We start from the raw sequence: 24,686 nt of genomic DNA, 5'->3' as shown, positions 1-24,686 counted from the left end.
AAAATGAAGCAGTTAAAATTGGGAAAAATTACTCAACTGCAGAATTACCCACCAAAGCATTTTAAATCAACTTGAAAGTATTCCTCAAAATCTGTTGAAAGCAGTTTCAGCGTAGTAATGTAAAAATAAGAGTTCCGCTCTTTGGTAATACGAAGATTAATGAACAAAGCTATAAGTGAATTGTTGCAAGCACAGAACATAACAGTAATAATTACAAGTCTTTGAAAGCAGGGTCTCGCGGGATTCTGGAACAGGTCTTGCGCTCGCCATTGCTTCGAGGAACAAATGAGGTTACCTGCGAGCTGCTGGCAATGACACGAGCTGTGCACCCCGTAAAGTATAAAATATGAAACTCGCCACAGCGCAGCGTACGATCCGTCCTCTCTATTTCGCGGCCACATTCTTCGTCCCCTTGTTAAGGCGGTAAAATAGGGTGAACTAACTTCTCTGACCACCAGTAGTAACCTCTTTCGTGGAACATATTTCACTTGAAATAGTTTGCGACAAAAAGATGTTCCTCGTATGGGAGAAGGTAGTATATTGGAACGACATAATAAAATTTCAAGTCTCGAAAATCACGGAATCCTCATCTCAGTCCAGAAGAGGATTAAAAAATTTTGGTGACACGAAGTAGTTTTATAATTGAATGAAGAACATCCTCTTAGAAAATGTGTGATAATAAGACCATCGTAAAGAGCAAAAGTAATCTTGAATAAATTCCAACTTAAGTATCATCCTTGTTGGCTTTCTTGAGTCTATTCTAAACCTAATTACTGGACCTGCAAAAATTCATTGGCCGTAAGCTTCCAGTTTCGAGGAAAGAACGCGACCTATATTCTACGCGGAAGAATCCGTAGGAGGAATTTTGTATGAGGCAGTATGTTACGCTAACGCTCGGAAGATAAACGACGGCGACAGGAATTTTGAGGAAGCTCGCAGAATTTGCATCAGCTTGGAATATCGCGAGGACACGAGACACTCGTAAAAATCTACAATGTGACAAACTGAAGATGTATTATGCCCTGCAGTGAAATTTTGTGAGAGGAAAGATGAGACGAGTTTAATCTTTGGCCGTTTTTATTGCCTACGTAGAGGAAGATTATGGCTTGACTTGATTAACATTTTTTACATTATTCTATCTTCAAAGTATATCTAAAATTTAAGAATTTATCAATATCTAAACTTGAATAGCAATCAAAAGTTTTGGTAGCTTGTGGTTAATAGTTTACAAAGTGTTAGCCATTAAAAACCTACTCCGTGCATTTTTCTTACTCGAAATATTTTAAAATTTAGAACTTTGGAAATTTCAAACCTGAAACTTAAAACATTTAAAAGATTGGAGAATTTTAAAAAATTTGGAAACTTTATAAGAGGTAGTCTTATGGTGAATTTCCTGTAATAATTTACCTCGATTATAACGTGCTTCTGCAGAGTGATACTTTATGTATTTGTCGAGAAATCGAACTCTACTCACTTACGATTAAATTATAACAAGTCTTGATCGTACGACATGCACTATAGATCATACATTCACTAAAAACAATAGATATTATACAGGAATACTATGTTAAAATTATTAACATTTAAACGAAATTTTTGACACAATATTGCTGAATTTCTTTTGGGTTTTAAATTAACATACAATGTACAACAATTATTTTGTAACATCGTGTAGTATGCTGTTGTTGTCATAAAACTATAAATTAAAAAAGGTGTGAAGATGTGAATTACATCCCAGGATCTTTCTGTGTAATTTACAAGCTACACATCTTGTCGCCGTGCCAACACTACTTCAATAAGACTATTTCGTTTTTACAATGTACGTGTACCTCCCTATATTAAAGGCAAGTAACTTTAATTCTTTATACCTTTCAATTTATTAGGCAATTATAACTATGTAATATTTCACACATAGAATCCTACAGAATTACTTACATTATACTTAATTGAAGTCGACCACCTAGGTTTCTTCCCTTATTATTGTCGTTCAAAAGTAAATAGAACAATTCATAATACCTCAAACATGAAACTCTAACGGTAAAGCAAAATTATGATTTAATTTCCGTCGAACATCTTTTGCAGCAAGATAACTATTAAATACAAACGACTAACAACAAGAACAACAATACCCATTTAAGATATCTTCAACGCTGTTCCCCATCTAAGTCTTAACACCTTACACCACCGATCTCTATTCCCTGTCTTCATCGACCGCGCAATTTACATCCCCTCATGTTTACCATGCAAGCCCCTTTCTTCGTAAAATACGTTCAACACCTTGCCCGCGATATCAATAGATCGCGAGAACAGTGAAAAACATAGGGATGATCCAGAAGGCATGTTACAAATCCTCCAGCAATAATGCACAGACACAGGGAAAAGCGTGTAAGGGTGGGTTCGCAAGGCGCGACAGCGGCAAGCTTTATGCATTATGTTTTATGAACACATCGCGGCGCAAGCACGACCACGTCATCGCAAGTCCGCGGGCTTAATGCACAGCCATGCTCGTTTGTTCCCCGAAGTAATAACGCCGAGCGACTCTTGTACCTTGCCTTCGTTTCGCTTCGTCTTTCTTTTCCTCGCCTTCTGTCAAGGAGAACGAAAGAAGGGGAAAGAGAGAGGAGAGAAAGACTAAGAGGACCAGGAACAGGGTAGACGGAGTCTGCGCTCCCCCGTTCGTTCATTTACCTTAAGAGCAACGAAACTGCGTAATATCTTTAAGAAGAAAGGAACGAGATTCGTCTCCTCAGCTCGTCGGCGAGGTTTGCTCAGGAAAATCTCACCACCTTCGATGGGGACGCGAAATTGAATTGAATGCTGTGTTTGTACCTTGGAGCGGCGACAGCATGGATCTTGGTATTTGTCTAGGGGACCGTTAAAGAGACCCCGTAACGTAATAGTGCTGGTGTAGCGGCTTAAACAACGTATTAATTAACTGATAATGCTCCGTGCAAGTAATGAGAGTGCCTTTTGTTCGCCTGCGATGATGACAGAGGATGGAGCCTGGGAGTAATGTTATTATTTCGATGATGACAATTATGAATGAGGTGTTATTGACCATTGTGTAGGTACTGTTCAAATAATTATTACATATGAACGTAATAAATTCATTCGTGTCGTATAAAATATCGTAGGATGCGTTTACATTCAAGAATGTATACTTTGAGGAGAAGAGATTGGAGGTACTGGTAAAACTTATTGTATTGTTTGAGGTGTCCCAAAATTGGTGGTACAAAAAGAAAATCAACGAAAATTTTTTCTACATAAAAAAGTAAGTCGAAAATATGAAGTAAACTTTTTTGATGTCGTGCTTCGTTTTTAAGAAAATTTGGGTTGAATTATGGTCGAGTACAGCGTATGAAAGTACAGTTTTGGATGCTTGAAGGATGCACTCTCAGTCTAAGCTCTGATTGTCTCTATGATACGCCAGAAGCATTCTTCTTTACCTATTTACCCCTTAAACGCATAAAACTGTAGGTCGATACACTTGTACTCGGTCAAAATAAAAAGTTTATTTTCTCGAAAACGAAATGTGATATCAAAAATTTTTACTCTACATTTTCATTCTATTCTTTCATGTAGAATCACTCCCTTTTCGCTTGTACCATCAGTTCTGGGACAGCCTGTATACAAGGTATAAATATAAAATTTGTATCACATTAAATTACTAATATTAATCAAAAACATGTTATATCAACATAACGCTTTAATGAACTAGACTTTAATGAACTAGAATTCCGTTCATAATTGACCATGCACGCCTGGACAGATCGAATTAAGATCCTATGGACTGAGAACTTTGATATTCTCTCCTTATTGATTTCTTCCGAAGTTGGTAGAATAATTTATACAAATGTGGGTAAGACATGAATGGCTGTAGCAGAAATAATTCGCAAGTACTGAATAAGAAGTTCAATTTAATCCTAATACCGACACGTCGACCTTCTGATGAGCCAGTCTGATCCTGGTCGCTTGAAAAGTAGTGAAAAATTATCAGACTTCAAAGTTTCGTAATTTTGTTAATATCCAGCTAAATTTGATGCAGCAAGAAGTGCATTAAAGCTTGATCCTCTTACATTTTGATTCCTTTATCTGATTTCATTTCAATTTGCAATTTTGACGTATAATAACAGAAGATGTGGTCATTTTTCTTCGAAACAAGTGGAACTGCATTATAAAAGTGTACTGCTTAATAAAGTTATAATCTTTTGAAAGAATACTTGTAGTTTTATGATTTCTAAGAATTTTAACCAGAATATTTGACCATAACAATCAAGCTTCCACAAAAATAAATGGTTTTGACCTGTATTTTTATCAAAGAAGTCGGTGAGCTTTATTTAGGTGTAGTAATTAATGGTGTATAAAGACATTTTACCAGGAAAATTATTCTTCTAAATTTTCAAACCGTTTGCATCTGTTGAAAAAATGCATTTATCAAAAGCACCTTGTCGCGGTGCAAAGGAAGTGTTTTTTTATACTACTTTTATATTTTTAATACTATTTTACAAATAAAATATACCTGTTTAATTTATTATTTTACATTGCTCGAAAATGTTGCTATATACGAAGAGCTTATAAACGATAAACTTGCAGATGTTTTTTAAAACAACTATAACTGCCTAAAAAAATATCTTTTTTTGATACAGTTTCGCTTGTTTTGGAGAAACATGATTCCACTTTCGAAAACTGTACACCAAAATTGCAAACATTGTTGTCTACACTATACATCGATGGTCAAACGTGAAAGCATTTCTACGACTTGGTTACCCTCTATTGAAGAGATTATACGCCTTGAATAACGATTTGAATGAAATTGGACAAATACATCAAAGTGTAGCCAGCTTAAGCTTTAATACACTTCCTGTTGCATCGAGGTATGGCACTTTAAAATTTATGTTCTCACTACTGTTCGATGCAATAAATTTTGACGGTAATACGCTAGGCGTAACATTTTTCTATTTGTTTGGTTTTTTAATTTTCTCATATTTTATATTCAATACCAATTTGCACTTCAATACAAATTTGCAAATTTTCTGCATCGATGACCGCTATTTCAGATAGAAACTGCCATTTTGTTTACATCCTTTAAGAAATATTTTTAGTCATGACATTTAGACAATTTTTCAACGACCCTTAATTATATTGAAGGTGTAGTACATTTCGACATTTTTTTTAACATAAATTCTCAGTATTTTATACAAAATACTAACGAAAGCTTTAAATAATAATTAACATGTAGAGTATCGAAGAATTAGTGATATATGCGAATTCCGCATTGCGGAATGGTAGTAATTCTGCATAGAAAAATAAGCTGAAAATACAGAATTAAATTACTTTTTCATTTTTTAGGTTTGAATTACGACCAGGTACAAACGTACAGAAGTAGAGTTTTCGGTGCCTGAAGAGTACACGGGGTAAGGGGAACACTTAAGGTCTAACCATTGACTTTCTCTACTGCAAGCTAGGCTACTCTACATTCCCCTCTCTCCGTTATTCCCTCAAATACCTAAAACTATAGGTACAGAGTGATCTTCTCGCTAGGAGACTCAAAGACAGTACCGCTGTGAAAACATCGCAGTGGGACACTATTCTGACCCAAGCGGGTCACAGTGCTCTTATACTCTTAACTGAAAATCAACAGATCTTATGTACAAATACAGTGCTCCCGCTGCGACATTTTTGTGACGGCACTGTTTTTAAGTCTCCCAGCGAGAAGTTCACCTGTACTTTAGTACTTTCGTTTTCGACTAAAAATCAATTTTCTCGAAAAGGCAGCATAACATGAAAATATTTTATTCCGTTTTTATGATTTATTTATTCATGCAGAATTGTCACCCTTCCGCTTCTACTGTCTATGTAAGTACATATTTACATATGTACTGTGTATGGATAAGAACATATCTCTTCTCTCACGTAACTAGTCACAGTTGACGGCATTATGTGTAAAACGTTACAAATTTGTATTGACTTAAAGTATTTTTATGTAATCGTCATGAACTTACAGCTATATTAACTTCAATTCATAATCATATGTAGTAATATTGAGATACATATTTTTATTTGGAGTTTGGATAAAAAAAAATTTAAGTCTACATAGAAACATACATAGAAATATAGAAATTATTATTTGTACCAGGAAACATATAAACTATAAAAATTCGAGAAAATGTGAATCGATTGAAAATTAATACTGTCTATTGCTGAAACAAATGAACCACTTCATCTTCAAAGTGTTGCTTTAAGTGGCAAAAATTAAAAGTGCACTGTAACAACTAGCTTCGATACCCTTTATGCTTAGTAAAAGTCGGCGAATTTTATGTAAGTTAAATTCTTATGAAAAAGAGATTAAAGGGCAAAATTAAAATTAAAATGCACCAAAGGATGCACAAAGGTTAATCTACCATTCAAGAATAACGAATTCACTTTTTATTTGAGAGAATGTCAATATTCATTTAGACAAATTAATTTGCTATGAAATTTCAAGTAGTTGTACTTGTAGTTAGTATTTGATCAGGTGTAGCATTTATTGTGAAATGAATTAACATCAATTCTCATTAAGAAGTTAGTAGAGACCTAAAAATGAATACATATTAGGTATTGGACAATCTAGAAATACGTCATTGAGCGAATTATGACATATGCAAATAGTCAAGTATTGATTTCATTAACAGCATTCAGGAACAAAATGTATAAGAATTCAATTTCGGTAATTTTCAGTAGCACGTTGAATAACTGAATCATTTAACGAACATTCAGTGATGACTTAACAGTTTTTAAATAAGTTGAAGGTGTTTTTTAATTTATTTTCCATTACAATTCATAAAGAATTGATTATCATATATTTTTCCACACCTATTAATTTTTTAGGACAAAATTGTTAAAATATTAAGGAAATATTAATTAAAACAAATCAAAACCTCTGTCGCATTTATCATACACTATGAATTGCGGGTAATCAGTTACTTATTTCTTTCTTCATAATATAAGAATTTAATACTCTTAATATTCTCACCTTTCTATGCTGTAATACAATAAAATCTTTATTTTATTAACTTCTTGATTAATTGCTGTGTATCAACACTTTTGATCACAAAAGCTGATTATCAAATTATACTGTTCCGCTAAATTAAATTCTTGCCGAATAATTTGTGTAGGTATTTTAAACAAAAGTTACTGTAATGTTTTTAGTTTACACTCTTAAAGAAACTTGAACTTTATATAAAAATTAAAAAATTTTCAATTTTATTTAAAAAAATAATCTATTTTAACTTTTGAAAAAATATATTCATTGTCCAGTGATTGAAGCAGGCACGTTAATTGTGCCAGTTACCCTAGTTGAAGCTAAGACGATAAAATAAAATGGGATAACTGAATCTTCTTCATTTAATGAAACTTTTTGAAAATGAAGGTAATTCTATAATGGAAGATGACAGTAATACTAACGTAAAGGGAAAAAGCCTTCGTGGTGGCTGATGGTAGCTCAGGTTACTCTGCGCTGTTGATTATAACGGTTTGCAAACTCGGAAACGTACAAGTAATGCATTAAAGAAGGAGCAATGTTTGCGACGGTGTGAAGCTGGCATTACGTTTCCAAACAACGCACATTTTCGCGTAACCATGGACGTGATATAATAATTCATGCTTTACACATACCCCGTTTCCGTAATGCATACAACGCCGCGTTTCAGAATTAATCTGTTTCATTTTCTGCTCGCTAAATATTTACTTTGGTTTGTACACGCTTGTTTCCTTGCATTATTAACGCGTGGATATTCTACCGCGCCCCTCCACGCAGTGAAAGTAATTCACCGCTAAATCTTCCATGAAATTACGCGAAAGGAACAAATTTGCGTCTTGCCGATAATAATACTTTGCGAATACAAAAGTTTCCACTTTAAGACATAAATATGACGAGCGGAAATGTAATTTAATTAAATATACGAATTTCTAACAAAATAATAACTAGATATTTGTCAAATTTGTACTCCAATTTGGATTTGCCCATAATGTTTGTATAGATATATTTTATTAAACAGTAATACGTAGTTGCAATATGGTAATACACGATTTCAGTAGAATAAACCAATGATATATCAGTCAGAAAATGTTCCTCGATTACTCAAGCATAAATGTATGAGTGAAATTTCATATTATAACTCAATTTATAAACTCAATTATCGAAATGAAACGACATATTTAATTTGACAACAAATGTGCATACTTTTCTAATAACATAATCTTATGTGCTAACTTCAGAATTGGGTGAAACGTAATGTGATTGTGAGTCCTGATTGAAGACTATGATTAATGTAAAATTATGAAACCTACTACTTGGGGTCGTCACGAATCACTGGTTGATGGGACAATTCCCACCCCTTTGGAAAAGTTCCCTTTCTACCTCGTCACATAACTGAGCAGGAAGTTTCATACCATCCGTATGTGCAAATATAGTTTGCTTTTCTCGACTCAATAATACATTCCTCTGTACATTTCGATTTTGTTATCATAACGTAATATACATCGTAATCATTCAACTAATTACAGATTCCAGATTAATCATTATACATTAAAATTGTTGCACAAGATTATTAGATTACTTCCTACGATGGTTACATAATTAATGATTATATTTGCTATGATTACTTTCAGTAATCAATTACAGTAACCATGAACATGTAGTTGATTAGTGTCAAACTCTGGCTAAATTGAATCTTTAAATAACACTCTCTTAATTAATATTTTAATACGAAACACTAAGGACACCCTGTAGAATCAAACTAAACTTGGTGGTCGTGTCTCATTGCAGATAGCGAACGACAGCATGCAATACAGGAACAGATATTTCGCTATCCCGCAAGACGACGACTCCAAGGTATCGAAATCGACCATAGAATTCAAGGTAACGAACGACATGTTTCGTAACGGCCGCCTCCACTTGCGTTGCACTGCTTCGATCGTGGACGTTTACCGGAAATCGGCTGACATCGAAATCAACGAGGACGCCCCGCGTATCGCGTCCATCACAGGAGAATCACCACCACGAGGACACCGTGAGTAAACTATTTTTTATAGAATCTACTACAACACGTAGATAACATTTCAAGTTACGATAATACCCTTAACGTGTTATTGGCCAATATTTTTAAAAGGGGTTATAGAGATCACGACTAAACGTTTATGTATACTTTAATAGAAATTATATCCATAGACAGTAACTTTTAGTGTATCGTAACTCAACATAGACAGAAACGACAAAAGGGGGTTATTGGAAAAACATTGCCGAAATTAATTGAAGAATCAATCAAGAGTCGAAATGACTAGAACTAATGCTTGGCAGCCGCGTTATTATCGAAATTTCAAGTCTTTATTATATTTAATCAGAGTTCTATAGGCAATAGACGCTGTTATTTTGGTTTTAAATGGTTATTGTAATAAGTACTTTTTAGAAACTTAATGTTACGCACCGCGCGTGTAACATTCATTAATGATAACCCATTTCGAACAGATACTTTTATTAATATAAAAATAAAAATAATCGAAGTATCTAAATATTGACGAACGATAGCGCATACCTACTTCTAAAAGTTGTTGCTTAATTATTAATTAGTATCTACAAATAATATAGCCCCTGAGGTAATTACTGACGAGTCTAACTGGTAGGTCTGGGACGAAACGCAATTTCTGTCTTCTCTTCCTCTCTTTTTTACCATTACCTAACTTATTAAGGGTCGAAGTTGCGTAAACGCAACATTTCATTTCTTTTTTTCTTTTTAGTGAATTTAAATTATTGCAGTCTACATCTTCATATTACTGTTATGTAAAAGGGATACCAAACATTAGCTTACAATTTTTTTCGTTAGTATTTTTTCATTGTGCCCTAAATTTTACATTTAAAATTTGAAAAATTGAAGCACTTATAATACTAGAGTACACCAGTTTTTTGTAGGCCAGACTTTTTTGTGAATCTTTTTTATTTAGTGGGTCTATATGGTGTCTATTATGATAAAATGTTTTTCGTCTCAATAAAGCATTTTAGGAAGTATGTTATATACATATAGGATCTACTATATTTTACTTAAGTTTTTCAATATCGTTGCATTTACACATTCTTGGGCCTTAACGGGTTAGTATGGTAAATCACCACAAATTCTTTCCTGTTACATGAAGTTCACTTTACTAGTACTACTACTACTTATTACATCCAATTAAACATTCTACTTTCCCGCTACTTCTCTATTAATTCAGCAAACACCGCTAATAGACAGAACTCTTTGCGTCTGCGCGGTTTATGCACTCCCTTAACAAGGAATCGTGAAAAAGAAATTCTGTAGAAAAGGAAAGAAGAAAGGATTCCAACCGAGCCTTTGACGACTCAGTAGTCGACTCGTTTATCTGCGTTTAGTAATGGGGCACGAAACGCTTCGTACGGTTTGAAAGATGCAGAATTCGTAAAGTTTCTGCCGCAAAGAGAAATTCTCGACGATAAAAAAGATTCCTTTCAATCGAGGCATCATTCAGTTACGTTCATTTATCGAGGCTTGAATTGTGCTAGGTGGCGACTCTGTTCGCCGATACACAGGGGATGATGACAAGGGGAATGAACTTTCTCTGAAACTACCGTTTAGGGAACTTGCGAAACTGGGCCAGCCAATTGCCAGGCGTTCGTATTTCCCTATAATATTCAAGGAAAGCGTCCACAAGTACAACACTCCTCGTGGTAAAATTTAACTGATCGGATTCGATAAGATTATTTGGGCACGCGACCAGACATGCTGGACATTATCGACCGAATCGAGTTGTTAATTGCGTCGTTCCGATTTAATGAGGCAAACTAACATCTAGAAATTTTATCTTCTTTCCGACTCACTGACGCTGATGTCCCAGTGCATGCCACCGATAAAGGGAAGCCAGGGAATTGAAGAGAGCGTCATAGGGAAAAAACGTAGAGATTTTTGCTGGTCAAATTGGATGTTCCATGGTTTAATCTTTTATCTAATATATGTCTTGCTGTGATGCAAAAAATATTCCTTAATACTTTATTTGCGAGATGAACACGTATGAAGTAATTTGGGATAGTATGGATTGTGATTCGTAATAGTGTTAGAAAATTTAAGTTAATGATATTCCTCGTTCAACGATGGTTTACTGCTCTTATAACTTAACGTAACAATCAATATAAAAATATGTTGAATTTTTTTAAAGATCACCATAATGTGAATAATAGTAGTACTAACTTACCCCATTGTGCTTCACAACCTGCCATGCATAGTATTCAATTGCACCTTGGAAGTACAATAAGTGTTCATTGTCACACTGAAATAAAAGAAAAAGTCCACATAAACATAGAGTCGATATGATCTTGTTTTTGAGATACAACTTGTTTTATATTGTAATAGTTGTTTATCTACTCGTAGAGAAATTACTCAGAGTGACCATCTTAGATTCGATAAAAGCGTGAATACTTTATACATACATATATTACGCTCTGCAAGTCTACACTGCTTGAAAAACTTATTGTGTTTTACATAAATTAACGATTGTCCGTAATTCACAACATGCATCTATATCTTGCGTCACTGAAAGTAGCCTAAAAATAGACTAGTCAATTCATAATACCTTTACTGTTTATAATTTTGTGACTTGGCCTGATTTCGTTTTAAATCTTGCAGAAAAAGAGTAAAAGTTTAATTAGGTAGGTACACGTACAATGTACTCTTGAGAGTTCAGAAGATGTCAGAGAGACAGCACAGAGGTAAGACAGGTGCTCGACTCACTACAAGTAGTAGCAATTGATGTGATCAAATCGATAAATAAAAGAAATTTTTATGTGCTCTTCCGCGAAGTCAATCAAACCCCCTGACGTCTTCTGATTTCCCAACAGTACTTATGTATATACCTACTTTTTTTTCTTATTTTAATGTATAGAATCCTAGAATCTACACCTACTGTCCTCACATACAAGTGGACACTCTATATAACCTACCTAAGATGTACAATCGAAAAATGGCCAACTGAAATATTTCATTAATTCCACCCCATCCTATACAAATGGCATCATGTTTTGATATGATCCTAAATGATCCCGAACAATTGAATTTCCATTCGCTATATCTTTAAAAATGTGTCGTCTACCAAATGCTGTTTCATTAAAAATTCATGAAATGTAATGTATATGTTATGCCTGCGAATATACACATAAATAAGGGTTTCCACGGATTTTCAATCGGCACGGACGAAATGCCCATTCGAGATTAATTAATGATGCTTGGGCACTCGAACCGATGCACACCACGAACAGCGATTATTCCCGCGACGAAATTTCGTATGGAAATTCGCGACGTTCGTTAAAACGTCGAATTCTGAAGGTAATTCGGTAAACGTAGTGCTATCGGCATTATTAATGAGGTACAGGTGTGTAATTTAAATGTAGCGATGAAATAACTATGTTGTTTAATGAGCAACGGATTCATTAAAGCATACGCGACGATAATAGGCGATTTTTGTCAATAATTCGATACTAGCGAAAGGGGATTGTTTAATATGAAACAAGTGTTTATGAGAGAATCCGCGGAACAAATAACATTCACAGCATTGCAGTGCCTGGTTTTTAATAAATTAATTCTATGGGGAAACGATGAAATGCAATACTTAATGATATTATTTATCGAATAATTGTTAGGAAAAAATGAAATACACTTTTTCTTTAGGAAACTTCGTTTTCAAACAAAAATTAAACATTTTTGAAACATGCTAGCGTTCATGTAAATAAAGGCGAAACAAAATTTATAAGTTATTTGTCAAGCAAAGAACGGGTGATATTAACAAGACTAACAGTAAGTTACACTTAATTTTCTCATTGCTAGTTGATGTTAAAAGAATATCAACCAATATGTCGTTCATATGAAAAGACTGTAACAGTAAAACATATTCCTGTGTTCTGTCCTCTTTTAATGAAAGCAAAACAAAATCATAAAAGTTGCCTACCAACATCAATATTATGAAACAATGAAAACTACTTTAGAAAAGTATTTCAGTTTCTAAAATAAACAAATTGAACCCCACATAGGACAGCAAGTATACCCAACACAAAAATTACAAATTTGAAAAGAATGTACAAGTAATTGCTTTAGTAATCGATTTTCTCGAAAACAATAACCTATACGAAGAAACATTATTGTTTACTCATTCTTGCACTCAAAATTCCAATTCCGCATACACTATAACTTCTGGTACATTTTATAATACATACAGTACCTCAATAAAATTCTTTGTAATAGACCTAACAGCGAGAGAATAAAGCCCGACATGTTTTTGGCAGAAGTAAACCCGACACGAAGTACACAAGCACGAACAGAACAATCAGTACAAAATAACAGACGCAGCCGATGCATTCAGTTAATGTCCATTTCGCTATTGTAACGAGCAACCCTTAACAAAAGAATGATCGACTTTGGGGTACACGAGGTTGCATGGATCCGTAAATATTTCTCGAGCGTAACGTAACGTAATAAGGCTAATAGTAACTATAACATTTGTGGCGGTGCTGGAGGGCAGATGTATCGAGACAAGCACGATCTTTCATGTGAATCACGCCATCCCCGTGACATTTATGTGGACTCTGCTAGCTGTATCAGCTCCTCGCCAAGAAGCTAACGTTATGGGGAGAAGCAGGGCCGATTGTTCAAGCTGGAAAAGCGAAGCCGTTATCCTGTTACGGGAAATAGGATCGCATCCCTAACTGAATCATTTCCCCACGACCTTTCTATTTCGCAACTTTCCCCCTTCGAACTCCCCCCGTATCCTCGTGCAATTATTATGTGTCAGTTGTATCACTGCTGTTGAGTTCTGATTCAACAAGGACTCTACTTCTGAGAAAAAAGAATTACTACTTGCATAACATTTTTCTGTTGAGATGTTTAGTCAAGGTTCTCTTGAGAATTTACTAGTCGTTTATTTTTATCGACAATGAATTAAGTGTTCATGAAATTACTGCTTTGTGTTGTGGCAAATTTTAATTCAGAAGTTTTTGTTCCAAGTCTTATTATGTATTTTGTTTTATTGTTATTGGTAACTTTAACGGTGATTTCAACAATACCTACAAGTATTAAATAATAACATTGCTTAATAAAAGAGTCGTTTTTTTTAATGGTAATAAAATTGGTATTAAATTCGGTAGGTATAGCTTTTGTATTATGCATAGCAAGTTAGTCAAACATTATGCTCGTTGTTAATAATGGAGTTGATGATATGATTCTGCCTGAAACAGCTTGTAATTCTGTTAAGAAAAAGTTTGTTGTTGAAATCAGGAACTGTTAATTTTATTTAACACTAAGTATTCTTTCTTGTTTTAATCGAATTTTCTAATTTTGTCATATGTATAACGTAAGTAGCATTATGCTATATGTAAACTACAGATTTTTAAGCGACTTCATGTTTTCTTAAACACAGTTAAACGAATGGAACTTAAATATCAATTTGCTTCATCTTTCAATTACTATAATTTGCATTCTGTTTTTTATATCTTCTATATTTTTGAATATTATATACATTCTATAACTTTTTACAGATTTAAAATTTTCATAAATGCATAGAAGTCCACAGTCTGGTTATACTTCCAGTTTCTAATTTCATATGCATGAATTTAATAATTCTACATTCAATTTTTTAAAGCCTCCATCAATATTATTACTATTAAATATCATTTATTTATTAGCCTTAAATTAATACATGATTTATAAATATTGACATTTGCTTCCATCGATATTTCACATTGTCTTATTTCCTCTATAAATAATTAAAAATCCATTGCCACAATTCTCTTCAATTTTTTATGCGCCAATAAAAGTGTGAGAAGTGCAATGTAGTTTAAAATCATGCATGAAACTTTTAGCTGTTATGCATTCACAATTTCTGTCGAAGGAACCGTATCGCGAGTTGTATCAGAATTTTGCTGACCAATCGAATACAAAAACTGTTTCCAAGTAGACCAGAATCCCTGGGAATACTTCAATTTAGCACCTAGGAACGAGTATCTGATAGGCTTCCTTGAAGAAAGCCATTTCATAGGGAATGTCTCGCAGGGAAATATGTAGGTACACATGAGGGAATCCATTTTCGATTAGAATACGAGACATCGTGACAGCCGAAGAACACGATCTCCAAGGTATCTAAATGCGCATAAATTTATGTTAACTCTGTCCTCGTTTGTATTTTAAAACACTTAGGTTGTGTGACTGCTTATTGGATCGTGTTTTACGGAATTTCCAGGACACTTGACACCTGTTTCCTTTTACAAGAAGCTGATCCCTTAAGTCAGTGATCTGTTGTTGGAAATTATTAAAATGATATACAATATTTCTCACAGTATCACTGTTTCTAAAGAAATATTCTGTAGCTTTTCATAGAAAATAAGAATTAAACTACAAACTGCGAGAGGAGTTAACTACTTTAATAAAGTGTAGCAATGTTAGGCTTAAGAAGTTTTAATTCCTTTAAATGCATAGTACAGATAGGATTACTTCTGAAATAGATTGTGTAGACGCAGGACCATTTGCTTACTAGAATTGCGTCAGCACTGAAATGACTTCTCCGCTATGTACATATGTATCCAAGATGAATAATTAATTAAGCGATAGAAGTTGAACATTTTCATACTAACAACGCAGAAGATTGATATCGAAAATAACACGAATTTATACTAATTATGCGAATGAACTAATCCATTAACTATCTCTTGAGTAACATTAGCTGAAGCAAAGAAACACTAAAGTAAGGTACTACTTACTGCTAAATTTTTCAGATTCATTTGAAGTAAGAATATTAAGGCTACATTTAAAAAGACGAAATTCTACGCTTTTGGAGAATAGGCTGACTCGATGAAGACATTTCAGAAAAATATGATCGTTTGTGTCTATGTTGCGAGTGAACGTCGTAGATTTTCGTAATAACTCAGCGGGAAATATCTCTCAGGAGTAGTTTCAGACAAGCGTAAAAATGAGCATTCACGACTACGAAATCATATTACGAATTATGCACTGAAAGGAAGTGTTATAGGTAGTTCTTATATATCTTCCATATGATAATTTCTTAAAATGATCACTTCTTCTTCTAATACTAACATTTCCACTCAAATAAACTAGGAAAAGGTCAGAATTTTATGGAAGTTGAAGAGCAAAAATTTGTCACTTTTTAAATCAAAGGCTAAAGGTATTCGAAATATAATAGAGTAGAATAGAAGAGAACAGAATCACATGAAATGATGATGAAAATATCTTCGACGCACCACAGTGGATGAATATTTTTTCAATTAAGCCGCTTGTAACGTAGACAACGAGCTATTCCCTTCGTCCATGAAATTGTCGGATTACTTGCCTCCTGTCTTCAACGGTGCCTTAAGCGCCATTAATCAATGGGGAATTCAGCAATTAACGCTCTGGTTTTATTAACGTGCCACTCTAACCCATACTCGTGTTATCGAGCCACCGTCCAACGGATGAGCCTATCTCTTATACAGGGTGTCTCAATTTTCCAATAAATCTTATAAAGTAAATCGAATCTAGCAAAAATAAAATTCTATGCATTGCTGGTAAAACTTTACGAATTAAGTGATGATTTTATAAAAATCCTAATCTTCGTAATCCTTCACCTTTTGATTATTCGTCTAGATTTATCGACTGCATTCTAACAAACATTTGGTTTTACTAAATGTAATTAATTTAAATTCGTACAATTAAATTATTTGCTACCCCTTACGTGAAATGAGTTTTCAACTTTTGTTCCATTGCAGAACGTAAAATACTCTATTCGGTTATTTATTTCCATAAAATAACTGTGAATATTCATGTTTAGCTCCCATTTGGTCTATTAAAATCACCATATATTTCGTTCAATATTTTCTACGCAACATTTAAATTTACGCTTTTCATTTTACATTCAAATACCACGCTTTCATTCTGAAACACCCGGTACACGTACACGTGTACAAAAATACACCCAGGATCAGCGCGTAATTACACACCATGCTCGATGAACCCACACACATAGGCACGTGTTCTATGCTCATTTTATACATGGAATTTTATCGAGTCACCTCCTAGCCGCTTCAGCTCGATGAAGCCTTGCATTTTCGCACTTTTTCCAACTTCTTTTTTGTCCCCTTTCTACCGTGGCCAGCTCGATCGCCGTGGCTGCTCAGCCACCCCGTTCGACCGCAGACCTCCTTTTTTTTTTTTTTTCAATTTTAATCCTCCACCGATACCAGCCATCGGGAAAGAACCGACATTCCTAGCGGCCTGATTTCGCGATTTCAGTCACCGATTCTCGGCGATTTCCAAACCACCACCACAGCATCTCAATTCATTAAGTGAATTAAAATTTCACCCCAACGTTTGGCACCATAATCGTTGAAAGACTTTCAATTATTTTTATAAAATAAAATGTAACACGAGATTTAAATTAATTCTAAATGCAGTACAGTTTAGTCGATTTTGGTGAAAGAAATTTCATTGTTGAGGTAGTTCTTCGCTAAATAGATTAGTCAAACGGAAGTTCGCTACTAAACGATGAATATAAAAATGGTAATATGTCAATTACAGTAATAATTCTTAACACTGTTTAGATTTATTGAGAAATGTTAAATATTGATATGAATGATTGTAATACGAGAATAAGATATTCAATTGACTAGTGTTTAGCTTTAATTGACTAGTATCATTACAATTGACAGAAAAATTGTTACATATATCTCATTTTGCATGAGCAATTACGAGAAAAATAATACGAACAGTTATAATGAAAGTAATACATTCGCTTCATAACGTTTCAATATAATGTTGTGCCAATGTTGGCAAGGTTCTTTGATATAGGTTTCTAGTTTTAGACATAAAAAGTAGCAGAGAAACAGTGTTCTTTCGATTCTGACGTATGACACGGTGTTAAAATATGTCAACTTTTATTAATAATTCCTCGATAACTATGCAGTAAATCGATTCAATACTATGCACAAGGGTTTCTTGTAGTCCAAGTTAGGTACCTTCAAGATTTGAAATAAATTTGGAATTTTAACGTTTAGCTAAAAGATACTTTAAAATGTTTGGAAAAGTGCGCTTAAAATAGCTTAAAGGGAATAATACAGCAACAGAGATGGATTATACATCTCTGACGCATATTGAGTGACCTCGATCGATAAAACAAATAGCGTTATGTGATGATATTTCAGAGAACAGTGAAAATGGAGACAAGAACGTGGGATTCTGGACAAAAGACAAAAATCGAAATGAAAGACAGACTATATCGCATCGACATGTACAGAATAATCTGTATTAAGCTTCCTGTGTGCCAATGACGTAATACTTATATGCTTCTATTAGAAATGAGAACAAAAGAATTTGAAACGCGTTGCATATCCCCAGACATCAATACGTATACTTGTTATTAATACTTCCTGTTCCAAGCAGGGAAGAATTTCCACATGAATTCTTTTAAATTCATCGTAGCACACATTTTCGAAATTATGACCCTCACTTTTCTAGCCACTTAAAGTCGTTCCTTATCAAAACTTCTCTATTTCAAAAAGAATCAATTACTCCCAGACTACATTTTCCTTTCACCCTAAAATCAATTTGATGCTCCTATCGAGACTCTCAAGAACGTCGGAGGGTGAATGTTGCAGCGAGGGTTGCTCATTTACGAGACCGCTGATTCATCCCTTGGCACGCTCTTGGACTCAGTATGACCTCTACTGTTACGCAGAGGGCTGCATGGCCGATGTCGTGCAGATTGCGACGTCTGTCAGCAGGTCATGATAAACCTATAGTGTGCGTGCGCAAGCAGTCTCCACTTGAGATCCCAGCTCATCCACTGGCGACAGTGGGCAGCCTATCTTCAATACCATTATTGCACAGTAAAAGGAACGTAAGCGTACTATTAAATGACTCCTGCGTGTCCCTCGTCCCAACTCTTGCGTCCTTCTTTCACTACGGTCCCTGACCGGAAATCAAACTCCCCTTGTGTCATTCTGGAGGCGAGGTTCGTCCTGCTTTAGACTAAATGAAGTGATTGTGAGTCCGTTAATGTCTTGCGTATGAACGTCAATGTCTGGTTCTCCTATTTTTCCTGCTCACGTGTTGGAATTACGAAGAGTTATGAGGGGTAGGAATTTGCAGGATGTCAATAGCGAAGGCTATGAGAAAATGGAAGAAGACAACTGTGTTCTTATAGTTTACTTTCAGAATAAAATGCATAGAAACTGTGATCCTTTTTATAAAAATTAATTAAATAACTGTTACAATCTGGTGTCTTGGTTATAGTTTTTAATTCTATTGTCTTAAAACACAACGTTGATTGTTGACCAATTAATGGAGATTCGTGATGAGTAACTCACAAACTTTTTAAATATATAATCAGACGCATATCAGTAGATATCAATGCGTTCAAAAACTTTTATGAAGTTAGCTGGAATTTTGGCAAAACGTCAGAAGCAATTTCCTTTTGGATACAACTTTCACTTGGAAACACTTCTATTAAAAATGAGTACCAATTCTGGTCTGCAGACTTCAATTAAAGCGTATACTGAAATTTTCTAAAAAATGTAAAGACGACTACACATCTTTCAGTACATGTAACCACGAGGACTGTGTACATTCAAATGTTTTTCGCATGATGAAGTAACATTTTTCATAAAAGTGCCTTCCTTCCCAATTAATGCAGTAACTAAATAATAGTGCTTAAAATAAGTTTCTTCATTCACGCTTAAGTCATTATGCCAATTTTAACTGCAAACTGCAATTCATTTAACAAATTTACATTTGAATAAACTCTTCTATTTTCAGCCCTTCTTTATTCAGAACATCTCATTTTATTTTCTGTTTAAAATACTTCTTTGAGTCAATCAATAAACTGTGGCTACCGATCTGGTTTAGTGGAACGTGTAAAGTGTAAACGCACGCCAATCATGCGACAGAGTTGAACAGGCGTGTCTGCATAGGCAGATCTGATAGGTACATACATATTCGAATATCTGTAGTCAGCTTAATTTATCTAAATTTGTTTTCAGAATTATTACGAAGTAGTGATAGATTATAGAAATTTTCCTTCAATATTTGAGCAATCTTCTAATCGCGTACCTCCTTGTACATTCTTTACATATTTTTCATTACGGCTAATTGACTTAATTTTTCCAAATTTTATTCATACTATCCAATAGATAGTAAAATAGATTTACAAAATTGCAAAAAACAGCACTATTATAAGATCAGTATACTTTATTGGCTACAGAATTATTAGAATTCCACGCGAATGACTAAGCATAGGAAGAACTTCAATTACTGACATTCGAACTGCCTTATCAATGACTCTTTGTTAACATTTAATGGCTATTAGTCACGGTTGGGGGGAATCTGGACACGTCATTTAAAGTAAATACAGGGACTTAAGAGTAAAGGGAGCCGCGCTGCAAAAGAACGCGGCTTTGCACAGAGAAAGTAATTTACTAATGGCATCGTAGGATGCACAGAGTCTTGCATTCCTTTTCGCTATGATACAACGCATTTGCCTTTCAGGAAAGCGTCCCCCTCGATGCCACTGTAATAAAATACATTCTAAAAAAACTTCGTAATCCTTTGAACTTGACAAACACTTAGTATACATCTGATATGATTTCACAGAGTCAAAACAACTTAAGGGGGTATTTTGATCTAGGCGGACATTTTTTTAAGGTGGTTCTGGAAGCTTTTTTTAAAAAATCAGAAGACTGTGTTCTACTAAGCTTGTATTTACTAATATTTAGTATATATAAATTATTTTTTCCAAGCAAAAGTAGCAAATATTATACAATCTATATGTCCTTCTACAACGTTCTTGTCGACGTCATTGGTGGGCATGATTTCAGCTGTTTTGCTAATTTGAAACAAACGAATAAATAAACATCTTCATTAGTGCGGATGCAGCTACGGCTATGGTTATAAAACAAGTAGTATGTTTTAATTTCTCAATTATATTGTTATTATGATAAGTAAGAATGCCTTCATGCCTACTTCAGACTCGAATCTTACAATTGGATTTAGAAATTAAGAAGTTATAGGCTTCGAAAGTTAAATGTACGATTGTACCTCAGCTTCTCGTACTTGCAATTACGAATCTGGGAACATATGACCCTTGAGAGTCCCTCGAAACAGATACGGTACACTAGCACGAAGCTTTTCACGCTACATATATCTAGACTTCAAAGAATTACAAAAGAAGGAAAAATCGATATTCTTGAAGTAGAATCTAAGTCTATCCTCTCGAAGCTCGTAATGGTCCAAAATCAATGAGCGACAGCTGGCAGAATCAGACGATTAAGGATCCAGCGTGATAAGGTCGGCGCTCGAGCGGACCTAGAGCAGGGCCATTTACGACAGGCCTTGGTTAATATTCACTTCCGGTCTCTTCCCTTCCGACAGAGTCGCAGCCGATACCACTCCGACGAAGGAGCCTCTCTAGCGTTTCTTTCTTCGTCCTCCAACCTCGTGAAATTTCTACCTCGAGCATCCTTCGAGCGGCCCCTCCAACTCGTCCATCGACGGAATATTCCTCGGGCATTATCAATGCGAGGCGAGTTCTCGGCTGCACTTTTGAGGGTATCCCGGAATAGTAAGGAGCAACGAGAGTGCTGGCTGCGCGTTTGTACATCGAGCGGGAGCACGCGAGAGGAATGAGAGCGGCGGAACGCGCGGAGAGATCCGAAGGAAATAAAGTGTAGGAAAAACGCCGAAGGAAGGGGAGCCCAGGACCGGGGGGGAAGGAGGAAAGGCAAATAGAATGAGGAAAAAGCAGGAACTATCTACTTCGATTAGTAACTCGGCAACGTTAGCTCGGTCCGGCGAGACTGTTTTTCTTTCGCCTCGGAATTACGAGCAACCCGTCTCCGAGACGGAAAGGGATTTCAGGAAAAAGGACGAGCGACGAAGAAGAAGCGCAACAGAAATATGTGCTTGAGAAAAATGCAAATATGGAGATTTATTCCTGTCAGTGGAGTTCGAGACAGCGTGAATTATCAGCGGGATACTTTGACGAGTTACGCTTCAAAAGGAGAAGACTTTCCTCCGTTACTCTAAACCAAATTGTTTTAGTTATTATGTTACTTTGTTACGTAGTATTTTGGATGGCGAACTTGTTAAAAAGAGAGCGAGGAAAATGTCTCAGTAGAATGCGTATTAATACTCGCAGGGCCATGGATAAAAAGAGGCTTTTTAGATCCTCATCTTTTTATGCTAATATTTACATAAAAAATGCTTTTTAAACTGAGAGGTACATTGTAATATTCTGAAGCATACCATTTTTTAATATTTTATATTAAAAATATTTATTAGAAAAGAATTAGGTGACAACATTTTTATTTCTGGGTCCAAAAAGATCAGGCGACCGCTTTGAGAGTGTTAATTAAGCTTCTTTTCCAAAGGGAAACAATGCAATTAAAACGTAAAATATTGAACATCCCATCATTCTATTATTTCAATATGCGAAATCAAATTTCAAGGCATAGGTAATGTGTGAATTTGATCTTCATACCTTACAAACTAAACTAAATTATTGAAGCTAAATTATGCATTCTATTTGAAGAGCAATTGTTTTATAATTGTTGTTTCAAACGTATTAATCAAGGTTTGATTAATTAATAGAATATACGAATGCAAACAAAACAATCTTTATTATAATTATAAGCAATTCATTCTTTTTTTGCTACTCTGAAAACAGACACCATAGTATAAATAATTGTACAGTAACCCAGAAATACTCTCCTTAAGCATATAAATTTAATAATCTATCACAAATAGATTCTTGTATGAATAGAACAATAATGACCCAACCAATGGATACATGCGATTTCTCCCCAGTAAGCAAAGGTCGATTTTATACCTGTGAGACTTAAATCAACCACTGGGAACGATCTTGCAAAAATACGTCGTTTTTGAAATGTTAAAGAAACACTTGGCATAAGCCGCAAAAAAAAACAAAGTTTACATTACATTGAATTTTCTGACTCCACATTCCATAAAAATCGAATGACTTCCGTTTTCTTTGCACGTATGAGGATCCTGAACAGACTGTCTTGTTCTATCGTCGATTCAGGTGCAAATTCATAACGACGTCCGATTACCAGTCAAGCATGAATCGCTTTGAGCTCGATCTACCGCTTCTAAATAATCTGTAGGCACACCAGGGATGCGGGCGACCCGCTTCATACAAGCTATCTCTACTTTGATAGAGCTGACTGGCACGCGGTCAGACCCGGCCCGCTTGTCAATCAAAACGAAACAATTTCAGGTACGTAGTAGATTGGTCGATGCTGTCTGTCCGATTGGACGAGGACAGATGGGTTACGAGAGTAGTAGAAATGAATTTTGAAAACACAGAGGGGAGAAACCGAGAGGATCGTTGAAAAGTCGAATTGATTTTCAACGAGAACCATCGACGCGTGCCGTGCTCGATTTACGAGGGGTTCACGCTGCGAACGGAAGTCGACTATACCCCACCGAAATGATATTTCTCCAGAACGCCTTTCGATCGCCAGCTCTGGTGTATCTATGGTCTAGTAAAAGAGGAAATCAAATCCGGAGATTTTAGCATTTCATCTTTATGAAGAGATATCATTCTCCAATTGCCTGACTTGATTCTTTTTTGTAGAACTAGGTTGATAAATGCTGGATACTATCTACTGAAAGTAATAGAGGTATCCAAAATTATAGAATAGCTTCTTATGACTACGATCTTAATTTTAACAGATAATTAAGCACACAGTAAATCCATTGATATTTATAAGTTAAATTGTTGTGTCTAATCATAATATTAATTAGGAACTTGAGCGTTTTTAACTTTATTATTTTCACGTTCAATAACGAACCAAATATGTTAATTTAGTGGCATGGATAGACAAATACTTGCCAATGAAAAGGTTAAAGATATTACCTATTCTCTGATTTAATGAATAGCACAGAATAATATTTCAAATTGATGTACATGGAGGATTCTAAATTTTTTATCCAAAAATTTGAGATTTGAAAAGTGACAAATGAAAAAATTCCAAGTTCAACGGGTTAAAAAGCGCTGATTTTTTATTCGAGGAAGATAAATCACTTTGCCTAAAAGTTTGTATTTGTTCTCGACGAAAGTATGGATGATAAATGGTAAACCTTCTCTAAGAAAGTAGGAGGTGAGGAGTTGTCAGGTAAAAGACATCCTACGATATATTTCATTACTACCTAGTGAATTTTAATGTGCAATTTCATTGTAGTCATTAATCATAAGAAGAAGGTAGTACCAGCTGTTAATTTATAAGGACTCTACGTTCAAAATGTCACATCCCCTTTTTATCTTCGTCCTTCGTCGTACTACTTAAATCGCATCCTATCTCTATGCCGTCACTGCAAACGCTATTTGTCTTCGGGTAAAGCATTACACCACGGTGAACGATATAGCGGTTGTCAGCAAGGTAACGCAGTAAACCGCGTTACGCGCGTAAAGGTTTTAACATTCTACGTGTGACAGGTTCAACCGAGCGATCGAAAATGATAGTGAACGACGACACCCAACCTAATCGAACGCTTCTATGAGAAATAAAATTATAGTAGCAATATACAATCATTTAACTTCTAGGATACTTGTCGTTTATAGTGTTTATGTAAGAACTATGAGAAATACTTTAATTT

General features: G+C 35.0%; 1 protein-coding gene across 2 annotated transcripts in view; it reads left to right on the top strand.

Annotated features, from left to right (window-relative positions):
* LOC143183177 (uncharacterized) overlaps positions 1–24,686 on the top strand; it is a 186,082-nt gene that overhangs the window by 147,825 nt on the left and 13,571 nt on the right. The window contains exon 5 of one of the 2 annotated variants that reach the window (XM_076384642.1): positions 8,807–9,050. The exons of the other annotated variant lie outside the window; for it this stretch is intronic. Within the exon in view, the coding sequence (XP_076240757.1) occupies positions 8,807–9,050 (244 nt within the window). The remainder of the gene's footprint in view (positions 1–8,806; positions 9,051–24,686) is intronic. 2 annotated transcript variants of the gene reach the window in all.

This window comes from Calliopsis andreniformis, chromosome 9 (genome assembly GCF_051401765.1).
Source record: "Calliopsis andreniformis isolate RMS-2024a chromosome 9, iyCalAndr_principal, whole genome shotgun sequence".
NCBI classification, from domain to species: domain Eukaryota; kingdom Metazoa; phylum Arthropoda; class Insecta; order Hymenoptera; family Andrenidae; genus Calliopsis; species Calliopsis andreniformis.
This window is presented reverse-complemented; position numbering and strand designations above follow the sequence as displayed.